This window comes from Hesperophylax consimilis, chromosome 1 (genome assembly GCF_061612785.1).
Source record: "Hesperophylax consimilis isolate HC1 chromosome 1, BYU_Hcon_1.0, whole genome shotgun sequence".
NCBI classification, from domain to species: Eukaryota; Metazoa; Arthropoda; class Insecta; order Trichoptera; family Limnephilidae; genus Hesperophylax; species Hesperophylax consimilis.
Window position 1 is genome coordinate 405,826 of NC_142836.1, and position 16,087 is coordinate 421,912.

The 16,087-nt window shown below is 35.0% G+C and overlaps 1 protein-coding gene across 2 annotated transcripts in view; it reads right to left on the bottom strand.

The window, feature by feature from the left end:
* LOC149426080 (uncharacterized) overlaps window positions 1-16,087 on the bottom strand; it is a 212,564-nt gene that overhangs the window by 14,750 nt on the left and 181,727 nt on the right. For both annotated transcript variants that reach the window (XM_089635587.1, XM_089635578.1), the window contains exons 2-4: window positions 13,829-14,148; window positions 7,785-7,899; window positions 5,064-6,283 (exon numbers count right to left, since the gene is read on the bottom strand). In XM_089635587.1, the coding sequence (XP_089491713.1) occupies window positions 5,064-6,283; window positions 7,785-7,899; window positions 13,829-14,148 (1,655 nt within the window). The remainder of the gene's footprint in view (window positions 1-5,063; window positions 6,284-7,784; window positions 7,900-13,828; window positions 14,149-16,087) is intronic.

The following is a 16,087-nucleotide window of genomic DNA, read 5'->3' on the forward strand; positions in this document are numbered from 1 at the left end:
GCTTAAAAACTCAATTGGGATGATTGTAATTTCTAGAACCAATAGAAACGTTGAAGTCAGAACTAAAGAATATCGCAGGGCTCTAAATGGAAATAGTGAATCTGAGTTTGCAAATCCTCTTTTGAATAATGATCACACTTTCGATAAAAAATCAGGTCTTAAAATACTTCACTTAGGATATAAAGCATCGCAAATAAATAATTTTGAAATTTTAGAAATTAGAAAACATGTCAGTATAAAATCAGATATAATTAATAAACAAAAAATATATAAATAATAATGAAAAATGACATTACAAAGTGATAAACTTCCAGAAGAAATCTTCTTATTAAACGCTTGTTAATCGTAAGTAGTCAAATATTGTGAGCTGCATATTTAAATATTCGCGCCATTCATTTGGTTCGTTTTTATACCGCCAGAGGTGCGCTCTGTCGGCCATCTATAGCCGTGCGTATCGGCCATTGAAGGAACGCGTGATTTTTTTATAAACGTCAAACATAATCACGTAACTGTGGATAATTTTCATTGTAATGTAATTAATCCAATGGATTATGAACTTTCTAAAACATATTTTCTTTGATATTATCCAAAAATTATATGAGCAGAAACGATGCTTTTGAAGAAATCTCGTATTATTATGAGGCGATCCTATTTTAGTATGAAATCGTGTCTTAATTTTCAAGTTAGCTGAATTTAACCGAAACAGACAATTTTAATTTGACCACTCAGAGGGCCTACATCGTCCAGACGCTAGGACAATAGTACTATCAGATGTAATGTGTGATATATTGTGTAAATTATCAAATGCATTTCGGAGCTATAGTTATTCGTTATTTTAAAATATATTTCGAAAAAATCAACAATAATTAAGTTCATATGATTCGTCGTAGAATATTCGATTTAAATCCATTATTCATTTTAAAAATAAATATCGTTTTAGTCGGATATGCATTGATCTCACTCTCTCAATGTGCATAATTTTCGGCTACAACAATACCAATAACATCGAATTTTAAAGTCTGACTTACTCTAGCACACTAAAAAGACACGTCTGACAAGTGTAAACACAAACAATGGACACTGAACTGTCTACCGCGCTTTGGATGAACAATAAAATTATAAAACTGAAAAAAGTATAAAGTAATCAATCGCTTTACAGTTGAAATGATGTTCCTTTGCATGCGAAAAGTCCCTCGGGGAGATTAGCTGCGCACCGCCCGCGCCACCGCCACCGCCACCGGCAGCGGATAGCGGCAGTTAACGGCCTAAGCGCTTTATTGCTCTGCTCAATTGGCATTTGGCACTTGGCACTTGGCACTGCACTTGCTTTAATTCTAGAAATGAAACTGCCTTAACTAAACGTATGTAATGCAAAACTACGCCCCTAAGTGCCCTCAAATTTTTATTCTATCTAGCACAGTGATAAAAACCGATTTTATTGTCAAAAACATAAAGTTTCACTATCTCGTGTTATAAAATTTGTTATATTTATATTTTTTGTATAAATGTATGAAAATAAGTATTGTAATAACGTTGTAACGTGTCGTTACGACTGTTCCATAGCATTCGGTTAATTAAACTGAAAAATAAAAATAGAAACTAACATTTAACAGCCATAAAATAGTAAATGGAAAGATATATAATATGCATTTTTATACGGTCAAAGAGGGTTGTTTATCTGTTGTATAAACTTGAAATTTCTCAACGAATTTCGGAATATTTCCAAAGAATTTAAAATTTGCTATATACCTAGGTATTACAAATACCATTTTTAGAAACTAGATAAATTTACTATTCGATTTAGGAATTTAAAATATACTCCAATAATTGTAAATAGGAATATTTTAATTTCAAACCTGAAAAAAGTTGAATTAAAGAAATAACGGTTAAGAAGTGTTTTTTTTTTATTAGTAAGGCTGTTGGAACAGAAACATTGAACAGCAATATTGCTTTTCCAACCCTATCTCTCTCTCTCTCTCTAGCATGTGTCGTTTTAACCCTTTCTATTTTTCTATCCAATACTCAACACACGATGAGAACATTTTGTAAATAGATTGATGATCTTACTTTTATTTTTCTTCTACCAATTTGTATTCTTATTTGTCATCACTCTATTAAATGTTCCTAATAAAATTATACGAAAATAAAACGTATCAACTTTTCGCCTTGTAGTACACTCGAGTAAAATAGTCTAAAAGTTAGCGGGCGCATTTCCCCTTTTTGCCTGCAGTAAAATGCCCTTTGAAAACGGGTTGCAGCGGCTAAACAGCATTGCGGTTTTTAAAATTTTGAATGAATCGTATTGAATCATACTCATATATATATTATAATGTTACTGCGTTTTGCTAACGGTAACATAATAAAAGATATTATAACTTTTGTTGATTTGTGTTTCCCTTAGTCAATGAGTCGAAGTGTCCTACGATAACATAACTTAGGAATAGTTCTGTAATATATTATGTGTTGGTATAGTATTGTATAGACCCATTCAGAGGCAGATAATAAAAGAATTTTAAAAAGTAAATTCAGACAATTCCCATTCAGGAAAAGTAGAAGTTTGTTTTTAAGCGATCCTTTTCAAATAAGTCCGTGAACTCTGGAGTTGTTAGCTTTGACGGGAAAAGAAGTTTATCATCTCTGCGGCGGGCGGTGGGAATGGGCGGGAACATTTCCTTAACTTTTGGTCAGAAATGCAGAAGCACTCTTATCCTAATATTTATCCTTCCGCCAAAATTCTTTAAAATATTCCGAGAATTCTTTATCTTGTTTATTTTGTGGATATTTTTTTCAGTATTGCCGAAGAAATATAAAGTAAATGCACTCGAAAACAACTCCAAAGAAAGACATTTCATGAAGAAAAGAAATCTTTTTTGGTATGTTGTATGAGTACCTACTCAAATATTTGGGCACTGATAAAATTATTTTAAATAAAAACTATACCGATTCTAAAAGTTTGTCCTTAAGCCCCGTGTTCCCCCCTAATTGCCCCCACATCCCCCTAATTGTCCCCGCATCCCCCCGGATTGCCCCTGCATCCCCCTAATTGCCCCCGCATCCCCCCCGATTGCCCCTGCATCCCCCCTAATTGCCCCCGCATCCCCCCTGATTGCCCCCGCATCCCCCCTGATTACCCCTGCATCTCCCCTGATTGCCCCCGCATCCCCCCTGATTGCCCCTGCATCCCTCCTGATTGCCCCTGCATCCCCCTAATGGCCTCCGCATCCCCCCCGATTGCCCCTGTATCCCCCTAATTGCCCCCGCATCCCCCTAATAGCCCCAGAATTCCGAATTTGTGCCGATTTAAAATATATTTTTCTTGAACAAGTTGTAAGTTCCCAATAAAATATATATATTGTTTTTGAAAATAATATCCACATATTTGTTGAGACAAAACGGTAATTATATGAAATTCTCTCGATAGAAAAAAATCGGATGCTCAGAATTTTTTTAAAACACCTTTGTTTCACTTATTTAACGCATTTATATATTTCCACGATGCTCGTTTCTTATCGTCTTTTAATATTGGCGCGCTCCCTCTGACAATCGAGTTCACATATCTCCCTTTCAAACCATCTTCTTCTTCTTTTTGCACGCTCACTATGGAGCCTTAAACAGAACGATTGTGACAATACCTTTTGGTGGCGCGGTTAAAGGAGGGCCGGGCGGTCCGTCTGACTGATAATCCGTTGTTAACAGACCATTGTCATATCTAATGCACAGATACAATGTTCTGGTCTAAAGAACTAGCAGCAATGATCCGGTGCACTGGTGCACGTGCGTGGAACTTGACGGAGTGGAACATCTATTCACAATTGGTGTTGGCTTCATAGAACGGGTCGTTTCTTCAACTCGTTTTGCGTGAACGGCTCGTTTGGGGAACGAGCCACCGGCATCTGATTTTCCTCCTTCATGTATTCCAAACCTTTTTAAGACCAATCGGGTGGCGATATAGTTATCCTGTGCGGTGTTATATAAAATTTAAAAACTAAGAGAGAGAGAGAGAGAGAGAGAGAGAGCGAGACGGGATCAGGTAAATGGCGGTAGTTTGCAGTGGCGGCGAATATAAATCGCGCAGAATTAATGGTGCATGAAGCCTAAGTTTTCGAACAAAGAGAGAAATTAAACGTTCTTGCCTCCGAGTCGCGAGTGTTCTTCGGAGAGGAGCGGAGAGATCTTCATTCAAATTCTATATTCTATGACTGGAGAACACAGTTACTGTTTCCCGCACAAATAACTGCCTACCTCGCTTTAGCATACTTATGAAACTCATTAATTAGGGCAAACTTACTCGATAGGTTTAAGTCACCAATTGGGTAGGCACCAGAGGACACAGAAAAATGAATGTCTGACGTAAAAAAGTCGAAGGAAACCACTTAAACCCGATTACACTGTAGTGATGTGACAATTTCCTAAAAAAAGGTATTTATGTAGATAGTTTTGGTTCAAGCTTCTAATAGAGATTGGTATCTACTTATTGTGGTGATTACTTGCTTTGGAATATTGAGATCGATCACCAAGTAAATTTCTTGTTGATGGGTAAAAAATAATGAATCTTGTGGGTAGATTATAACTGTTATACTCCTATCTATGACAAAAGTTACAAGCTCGGAAGCATACGTTTTTGTTGCGTGTTTACTATCATGCTGTCTCATTTATACTTGGTTGCCTCTTCTATACATTTAGAGATACTTTTCCGTTTTATTAGTTTCACATTTACCAAGCCCACATTTATTGAAATTAGTAATAAATGCAACGTTGCAAGTGTACAACAGAGTTTCTACTTCAATAAAAAGCAAAATAGAATTCAAGAACAACAAAGTATAGAGGAAAATACCTAAATGGAAAATACATCTTCATACACAGTCATAACCAGGAAGAATCCGTGCAGTACTGCGTCCAGAAGGCAGCACCTCCAGGATCAAAGCATTTTACGCTTGTCAAATAAATCAAAATATTATTTTAAGATCGCACGCGTACTTATGTGACATTATAAGCGACGTTATACGTTACGTACGGTTAGAATGACTTTTTGATTATAACTGAATGAATAGAGAATAAGTTACCTCGTATCCGGGATCCGCGTCTTGCTGCAGTGTCTGCGCGCTGTACTCGCCCTGATCGTCCTTGTAGAGCCTGCGCGCCTCCTTTTGATGTTTATGCCTTCGCCTCTCTGGAATATTATCACTCGAATGTTCACCCGAAAAGCCAATTGAAGTTTGTTTTTCAATCTTGGATTTGAATCCATCCGCTGACTCCATGTTTCCGTGTTCCCACCTCGTGTCCGTCGAATGCCCATTGGATTTTTCATTAATTTCGTCTATGTAGTTGTGAGCGAAGTCATTCTTATGATCGGGCTTGTTCTCGTAAACAAAATAGCCGTCTTTAAAAATCTTATTAATTTCGATCAGTTTTGTCGAATCAGAAGCGGAGATAGTCTTCGCAGTATTCCTCGCGTTCAAATCGTAAGACAAATCTCCCATATCATCTTCGCTGTCAACTTCTTTTACTTTTTCGCTGTATGGTTTACTATCATAATTTTCTTCGATTATAACTTTTCCACGATCATCGTTGAATGACTGCTCCATGACAGTGTCATCATCAGTGGATCGCCTGACTCTGCTTTCCGCGCTGGCGTTGGGATTATTTGAAATAAAAAGCTTACTCTTCGATTGTTCTCCATTATTTCGCGGAGGGAAATTATTCCTCTTAATACGTTGTTCCTCAGATTTACGATTGAAATGACGAGGTTTTCGCAGTTTTCTTTGCACCACTTTCTTGGTGTCAGTATCATATCGCAGACTAAGACTGTTGATAGTTTTATGGTTGTGTCTTCTGAGTTTGTTTACTTGTCTAACTCTATCATAGTCTAACAACTCTATAATGTCTCCGTTTCCAGGAGATAAAACATCATTCGAGGTACCTTTTAGATTTGCGTTGTTGCCAACGATGTCATTAGAATAAAAGTCCTTTTTCCTGTCGGCTGCGTGAGTTTCCCTGTAATATTTCTTCTCGTGACGTATTGGATCGGATTCAAAGCCTCTGAACTTTTTAATATTAGCCTTACTTTGTTTGCTTTTGGCTTGTTTAAGCATCCCCTCATTGTTTCCAGCTTTCTCCAGCAATTCTGACATTATTTGCATTTGTTGTTGACTCATTTTTTTACCGCCTGGAATTTTGGTGGATCCATCTCGAATCAAATTATCTTCAGAATATACTACTATGAAAGATGACGGCATGTTATCTCCAGTGTCTTTCAAAAAATGTTGTGCTGTTATAGCTTTACCTGAAAGAAAAAAAAAATTATATTAAATCAAATAAAACACTTTGTTTATTAACCACGATTTTTGTAATGTCTAACCACAAAGTGATTGCTTCCTACGAAAAAATATATTTTTTAACTCCCATTATTGATATAAATTTTTAATACAAGTTAAATTACTTGACTTTCATCAATGTTAATTTCCACGCAGTCGTTAGGTTATTAATACGACATATGAGTTATATTACATTAGCCGTTCTGAATAAATGTTTCATTCGCATGCCCTACACACCTACATACACAATGAATATTGTGTGACAAAATATTGCTATTACAGTATGGAGTAAAGCGCAAGTGAAGTGAAATATCCCAAAAATGCGCGACATTAATGTACATGTAACAAATAGATTTTAACGACGAATTTTTCTTCATCCCCAAAACTAAATATATATATTTTTATTTATTTTTTTTATTTTAAGTCTTTTCTTTTATATAAATTCAATAACATTATTATTCAATTCATTAAAAAAAACGTTCAAAACAAATGACAGCTATTTCGCCTTCTAAAGGCATTATGAAACTGTGCCACAGTTTTTTTAATAATATTATTGAATAAATAAAAGAAAAACTCAATATTAAAATGAAGTTCCACAATTAAACTTGATAACAATAAATAATAAAACATTTTGTTTCGTAAAATATCCATTTGTAGTATTTGTAGTAAGTCGAACAACAAAATGAATACATTAAAATAAGAATTCGAGGATCATAACAATCGCCTCTCGTCTTAATTTAGCCTATACAGAATGTTCAAGTGTTCTCGTATCGGAGAAGTGACGAGCTCTCGGCGCGCTCCTTGAGGAACTCTCATCGATACCCAGATTTATTCGACTATACTTTGTGCTTCAGTTCCATTCCGGGAAATTCAATACATTCAAAGTTACATAAAGCATTGCTTCAGGTCATCAACTTATTATTGCCAATTATTTCATATTTCCAAAATACGTTTTGTTTTCCATAGATTTAAAGTATACATGTTGAGTTCAAGCTCTTGGTTATGTAGATAACCTCAGTAGATGAAAAATTCAGTAATATTTCAGGGTTATTACTGAAAACGAGTTCTGAGATAAAAGAGGTTTGATTTTGTTATCAAAAACTGATATTATTTATCTATGGGTTGTACGTCACAAAAGTATTAAAACCATGCCATCGTTATGCAGCTCGCATGCAGGAAACCATTCAGTCTAATGAATTTTTAGTTAACCTTTACTCAATATATTGAATAACTATTTTATTATGCATTACTTTAATCCGATGAATATAAAAAGAATTATTGGAAATATCTTAATATTGTTTAGCTTTTCTCCGGTTGTTATTTGTTTGACAGGCACTATTTTCAAACATTGGTTGGTTCACATCAAGAAACAGCCGAGTTTGTCAAACAACAAGTGTTAAGACAACAGGGGGAGGGTAAGGTTGGGTGGTTGTGTGGGTGTGGGTATGGGAGGGAGGGCTTAGTGCTTACCGCGCGGTCCCTCGAAGCGCACCCCAAAGATGGCGGCTGGGCTGGCTGAGAGAGAGTTGAGCATCTCCTTGAGGGCCATCGATATGTCGATTGTGTGCCATCCTCCCCTAGTGGCCTGGAACACCAAATCATCTCACTCTATTTCAAATTACTTACAACCACATCTAGGTGTAGGTATACAGGAGCGATGTATTTATAATACTATTTACTACATACAAACAAATAAGATATCTCAAAAAATCTCCTAATAATTGACAATATTTTGTTAAAAAATTCTTATATAGCAAAACATAAAATGGAAATTTACATCATTCCTTCATTTGCCTTATTTATTATTATTATTATACAGCGAAAATAAATTAACGATTTTTGTCAAATTATTTCACATCATTTTGTGGCTAGCGATTCTTCTATATTCTGCTATATTTTGCGATTCAGTCTCAAAAATGGGTTACCTTCCGAATTCTAAAGGAATCGTTCGATTTTGTGAAAGGATTATTTGATTTTCTGAGGTCAATTTTACAATAGACAACCTCATTTCTTAAATTAAAACTTGCTAAAAGGAGTGAATTCTCTGTAGGCATCGTGAAAGTGAAGCAAACACTATACGCTATAGGGTATATATCATCCTACAAGTTCCTAAATCTATATCTTATTTCGATTACTTACATAAATATGTATGTAAATGGTTTTAGATTTTCCATTCCCATAAGAAGAAGCTAAAACCGTTGCGGCAAGTAAAAACACGAATATATTTTACTGTCATCAAATATAATATATTTGTTTTGACCTGTTCTGGAATATTGAATAACAATTTGCGCTTAGCCTTCGAGTTACTCCAAAAAGTTTCCCGTATTTTGTTTTTATTGCCTCGGCCGATCGAGTCAGAGCCAGTACAGTACCAGTAGGGAACCTGATTTGAATTTCAAGTCAATGACAACCCGCTTGTGGTAAGTGATGTTTTTTTATCCACGAGGAAACACTATGCAAAGCATTTACTCGCTTTAGTAAAAACAGCCGCCCTCTCTGCTAAATGAAACTGCTTAATTTATTATGTGGGCGTTACGGAGGGGGAGATTGCCTTAACTTAAAGCCATAAACCTACATATTCCGGCTTCGGAACGAATATTTTGAAAACGTTTTATATATTAACATACATTCCTTAATGGCTAAAACCACTGTTTTGAAGTTATGATAAAAAGGTCGACCGCAGCTAAATAAATGGCTGAACATGATACAAGCTTAGCTACAAAATAGTAATAATTTGAAAACTTAATGTTTTTTTCAATTTCACGCTCTGTGAAAAGAGTACGAAAGGAATTTTCATACAAATAAAAATGGTTTATTATTATTATTATTATTTTTATTATATATTTATTAAGTTAAAAGAAATTTTACAATTCACTTTCTTAACATAAATAAGGACAGGCAACATTAAATAAGTAGTTTTCTAATTTTGTTCTAATAACTAAAGATTAAAAAGTTTTTTTTAATACATTTATACTCTCCTTTTTAAGGTTATCTGGAAGGAGATTGTATATTTGTACACCCTCGTGGCCAATGCCTCTTTTGCCACTTTCAGTCCTTACTGTATTTCTGTACAATTTGTTATGTTGCCTAGTATAATATTCGTGTACTTGTGACGTTTGTTTAAATGTTGTGTTTGTGTGTACAAGTCCATTTTGGATTTTGTAGATTAGGAGGCATATGTTGTATTCGTACAATTTTCTTATTTTCAAGAGTTTCATTTCTTGGTATAGTTTTTTTGTGTGAGTGTCCGGGTTATAATTGAAGAGTTTTTTTAATAACCTTGTTCTGTATTGTTTGTAAATAATTTAGGTATGTAATGTACGTGTTTTCCTGTATTTCTATAGTATAATTTAGATGGGACTGGATTAAACTAAAGTATAAGCCCCTCTTTACCTCTGTTGGTAGAAGATGGGCAATTCTACCAAATACATCAATTAGTGGGATGATTTTCGCTTTTAATTTTTCTACGTGTTGTTTAAATGTCAGGTGTTTATCAATATGTAAGCCAAGGTATTTTTCGCTATCTAGAATAAGCAGGTCCCTTTCTTCTATTTGCAAAGGTTTATGCGACGGTATTATTATGTTAGGTGAGCTTAGGATCATGTAGCCGGATTTATTAATATTTATTGTTAATATTTATTTTTATTAGCCAACTGTTTAATATTTTAAGATCCTTTTGAGATTGTTATAATAGAGTTTCGTTTTTTCCCAAGTAAAATATTGCAGTATCATCTGCGTATAGAAATATTTCACCATGTAGTTTCAACTGGCAGATGTCATTTATATATATTTGGAATAGAAGGGGCCCCAGTATAGATCCTTGCGGAACTCCATAGTTTATACTATCTAGCTGACTGTTATTATCTGCTTTGCCAACATATTGTTTTCTGTTTGATAGCTATGATTTAATTAATTTGATGGCTGGACCGGTTATGCCTGTTTTTTCTATTTTTTTAATCAGTATTTCATGCCTTACGGTTTCAAAGGCTTTTTGAAGGTCTGCGAGAATTGCTATGACATAGTTTCTATTATCTATGCTAGTTCTAAGTTTATTTATAATATCATTAGTTGCAGAAAGAGTGTTAGACTTTTTTCTGAAACCGTATTGTTTGGCATATAGAAATGTTTTTTTTTCTGAGATGATGTGATCAATAATGGTGTTGGTGCTTTCTGTGATACGTGTCGCATGTTTTTTGTTTATTTTGTTCATTATATTGAATTTGCTTGACTTGATGATTTCTGTGTATTTACAAGTGTGTGTGTTTGTGGAGTCAAGTAAGTTGATATTAAAGTCCCCTAGTATTATGGACCTTTTGTGAGTTTTTAGCTGTGTGTTTAACTTATCTAGAAAATATTGGAAATTGGTATTCGGTTTTTTATACATCACTCCAATGTTTAAGTTAAGTTTGTTTAATTGTATCCAGAGGAAGTTGTTGTCTGGATCTACTATATTTCCGATTAAGAGGATTCTCTGGAGTGCCACAGGGGTCAAACCTAGAGCCTCTATTATTTATAATCTTAATTGATGACATTCAAGAATGCATCAAACATTCCACTTGCCAGCTTTTTGCTGACGATCTTAAATTCTTAAGAAAATTTGTGATGGTCAAGATTGTGTCAAATTGCAAACTGATTTAGATTCAATTTCATCATTGGCTGATGAAAATAAATTTTTTTTTAATACAAAAAAATGTGTCGCTATGTCGTATACACGTTCGAGAAACTCTATCAAATTCGATTATTGCATCAAAAATGATATACTGTCAAAAGTAAAATCCATCAAGGACCTTGGGGTAGTCTTTGATCCCAAATTTACGTTTTCGGACCATATATTGCAGTTGACGACATCATGCTACAAGCTTCTTGGATTTGTCATAAGACTCTGCAAACAATTTTCCAATCCCGAGGCAATGATGACTTTGTACAACTGCATTATAAGGTCTAAAATTGAATACGCTTCTGCTGTATGGGCCCCATACCAACAAAAATACATTGAAAAATTAGAACAGATTCAAAAAAAGTTTTTGAGATACATATATTTGAGAATGTACGGAGAGTACCCGCGATTCATGCATCACAAAGATTTGCTTGCCGAAACGCGCTACCAAAGTCTCCACTCGAGGAGGAGTGGGAACCTTGCAGTAACGGCGTACAAAATTCTTAATAATTTAATAGATAGCCCATACCTTCTGGAATGCTATAAGTTGTTCGTACCGAACAACTACAGCCAGGGACGGCACCATGATCTGCTATGTATCCCACGTGGCAAAACGGACGTACTAGCTCGGCATAGCATGACACGAGGTATGGCGCTGTTAAACAACACCTCCAAGACTATCGATATTTTTAAAAGTAGCCTTGAAGAATTCAAGAGGCATGTCAATGCCAAAAATCACTATTTATAACTTGTTATTTCTATTATTTTTTTCTTTCATTGTTTCGTATATAGATGTTAATCTTTATGTTTTATAATCACATTTGTTTACTCCTGTGTGCTGTGTTTGTTTATAAGATTGCCAATTTCATAGTTCTGTTTAAAAAAAAAAAACGCTAATAATCTTAGAAAAATCTTTGATTAAATCACGAAAAGCGCCCACTTATATTGTACACATGTTCCTATTTTTATAATTTTGTGATAACCTACTGTTACCAGCTCTGTACCGTTTATATAAGTGTGTTATGTTACGTTTATGTTATGTTTGGTTTATTTATGTTACATTATGATAACATTATGATAATTATGTTTATGATGATACTGTTAATAAGAAAATGTTAATTGTATATGGCCAAGATCACCTCTAATGGGTGAATGCCAAAATAAAGAATAATAAAAAATCATCTATATGTAGTTAATGTAACATGTGTATTGTAAATGGACACATAGCCTGTAATACACAAAAAAAAGTTATATTCTAAGTTTTCTTCAATAAATATGGATACTCCACCACCGATGCCCTCAGGTCGGCAGGATGCCTCGTGTTTGTAGCATTCAATATTGATGTATGGTACGTCCGTTTCTTTGAGCAAAGTTTCTGACAAAAGTATGATGTTGATTTTGTAGTCAATTGTTTTTAATAAGCAAAGGATCTCGTCGACTTTTCTTTTCAGGATTCTAATATTTAGGTAAAGGAATGAGATTGCAGTTTGGTTTTTGTTTGTTCCCAACTGTTTGTAGAGAGTTACGTCATCTATTTATTAATTTATATAAAAAGGCTTTTACATAGAAGTGATACATGATACAGTGTACATAGGAGAATATGTATAATACAGGAGATATTGACAGTAAATAGATGTAATCCATTTTAAAGAAGGTACAAAATACACACCTGTAAAATTGTGATTACAAGTATAATGAGAAAATATAAATATATTATATTAATATATGTAGTTTTTTGTTTCTATATAGTAAATTTCGATATGACTGGTGGTCGTCGATTGACTATTTCGTTTTTCTTTGTTATTATAAGATTCCATTTCGTCCGTTAAATTGGTGATTTTTCCGGCATTATCGGGATCCAGTTTTTTGGAGTTTACGTGTAGGTAGATTTGGGTTCATGCATTTTTATTTTCTTCTCGATATTATAGCACATATTCCGGTGGTTATTCTTAATTATATCAATTATGTTTATTTTTGCTAAACTCGTCGATTTCGAGATATCGTATTCATTCATTCGATCGTGGAAAATTGGCTCGATGAACTGACAATGATTTTTGAATAGAGCAGCGTGAGACCTTATTTTGTGGTTGAGTCTGGAAACATTCAAATGATTATTTTTGTGTACCGAGTGCACTATAATATTGGTGTGGTGAAGATTATTTACAATGTAGTACAAGTGACTAATTATATGTTTCGGCGATTTTTCATTTGTCCCGGTAAAAATGATGACAAAATCTTTTTTTGTAAGGATTTCACATGACTGTAATATTGTTGCACTAAATTTGTCTACAGTGACACCGGGATAAGTATAACTCCGGCATTCTATTGTTTTTGAATTTTTTTCAATACTTCGTCTCATTTGTCTTCCACCCTCATCTCCAAAAATGGGTACTTTAGATTTGTCTTCCTGCGGCGGCATTACGATATCTGCTGGTTGATGTAAAGAAATGTTATTTTCCACTATGGGACGTTGATTTGTTTCGGCTCCATAAGTCGAGACCGATTGATTACTGTTTGAAGGTGTTAAATTTGTTAAGGAATTCTCCACTTTTTTGTTACATGCTTTGGTTCATTAATGTTTTTATCTAAGTTTGTAATTTCACTTATAATTTCTTGTTGAAAATTTTCTAGTAGTGAACTAGTAGGTTACTCTTTCGAAAGTCTCACGGCTCTAATTTATTTAATAAACGAAGCTTAATTTACGTTGAACTAATTTGGAACCTCCAATGCATCTGCCAATAAATCTGGTCTACTAGTTACAACCTAATAACGTATTCCAACCTAAAATACAAAGTCAATAAAATTGCAGAAGAATTTCAATTGAGAATAATGCAATAAGCATAATGCTAGTTAGTACCTGTGTGATAAGCACCGAGTCCAGCGACCTAAGCTTGGTCCTTTCCATCTCACTGAGCTCCCTGTCATCCCCGGTGGTGTGCGGAGGTCCTGCCGGCCCCCCCGTCAACAGCTGGTACAGGCGCACGCGGCAGGGCGGCGGCAGCACGGGTCCTGCCTTGCCCGCCTTGCTTGCCCTGGCGCCCCCGCCCGCCTTCCCCTGCTTGCTGGCCGGGGACAGGCGGCGACGGTGGATGTGCAGGTGCGCAGAGCGGAGCTTGTCACTGCGCGTAAGCCCGGACATGTTGAACACCAGGATGTCCTTGAAGTGCGGAACGAAATCTGCAATAAACATGTGTTAGTTATAACAAACAGAGAAGTTATGTTTAGAACTATTTATAGAGAGACCATTTATCGAGCTCATCAGAATACCTTCTTTAAATTAGAGATACACGGAGGGGCCTGAGCCTTCTAGGAAACGAGGTAGAAAATGATCTAAGTCGATTCGCAATAGTAAATATTTAAGGACTTTAACCTTTTAGTAATGGTAGTAAACATAAGAAATAAGGAAAACAGAATTAATATGGATTTACTCTGAATGACGTACTTTTCCTTCTGTCAATTAATGATACAATATGGTTAGTGGAATGGGGTGGAACTTATAAAAAACACACACACACACACAAAACCTTTACATGGAACAAGATTTTTTTTTGAAGTGAAACTTCTTTACGCGCGTTATGCAATTTCAAGGACCGGAGTAAAACCAACTCATGACCGTCATGAAAAACCGTGATCATTTCGCTATAGGAGCTTAGCCAATATTATATACCTACTTTAGGTCACTCTCCAAACTCAGCTTCGCGATCTAGAGGCAGAGTGCCCGATTGTCGTCGTGAAGAACCGAGGTTCGATCCCCGCTTTAACTATTTTTTTTCTTTTTGTGATTAATTTAATAATAATTTTTTTAAAGTGATAAAATGCTCTCGTACTGCGACTTTTAGATATTTTGATTATATGATATTTTGGTCGAATACGTAATAACCTCGGTCTAGAGGCAGAGCGTTCGACACTCGTTATGCAGGACCCGGGTTCGAATCCCATATTTTTATAACTTTTATTTTTTTTATCAACGATTTGTAATAATGTAGTAAAAAATTATATAAATTTGTTAATTTAAATTTAATTTACTTTACGGTACCTATATGATATTTTGGTCGAAATATTGCTTACAAATCGAGCCGGTAGAGTCGCTCGGTATTTTGATTAATTATTTTTATTTATCTTCGATTTGTAATGATGTAGTAAAAAATTACATAAATTTGTTAATTTACCTTTACTTTAATTTACGGTACCTATATGATATTTTGGTCGAAATATAGCTTACAAATCGAGCCGGTAGAGTCGCTCGGTATTTTGATTAATTATTTTTTTTATCAACCATTTGTAATAATGTAGTAAAAAATTACATAAATTTGTTAATTTACCTTTACTTTAATTAACGGTACTTTTATGATATTTTGGTCGAAATATAGCTTACAAATCGAGCCGGTAGAGTCGCTTGGTATTTCGATTAATTATTTTTATTTTGAATCATTAAAATTACTAATCAAGGCCGATAACGCCGCGTCGCGCGAAATATCTCTAGTCGCGAGGCAGAGCGTTCGACATTCGTTATGCAGGACCCGGGTTCTTCGGACCCTCTTTGGTTTTTGGGACCACGCATCCCAGATTTGATGAAAAGCGGGTGTTTACTTGGTGTTGAAGAGCCACTAGCTAGTCATTTTTTCTTATGTAGCATAAGCTTGTCTTAATGAATAGCTGGCGAATATCTAAGACCCTAATTTTAGTAAATAGTATTTTGGAGGGATAGGTAGGATAACATTTAAATATAATTCTGAGAATTAGTTTTTGTACTGTAATTATTGGATTAATGACAGATTCTGCACAGCCACCCCATCCCAGAATAACATATGCTGCTATGGATTGAAAAGGGGCAAAATATACGCTTTTTAGAGTTGTTAGGTCTAAGGTGGATCTAAGAAAGCAGAATATGTGGGAGAGTTTACGAAGTCTTTTTGTTGTTTCTTTTATACGGGTTTCCCAGCGTAGTTGGTCATCGATTATTATTCCCAAGTGTTTAACTTCCTTTGAAGATTTAAGAGTTGAACACGTGCATTGAATATTATGTGAGGTTTCAGGAGTCTGTATGTTGAGTGAACACGAGTGGATGGTAGGTTTGGGGCAGTTATTGGGAAAGCTTTGTTTGGGTATAGAAAAC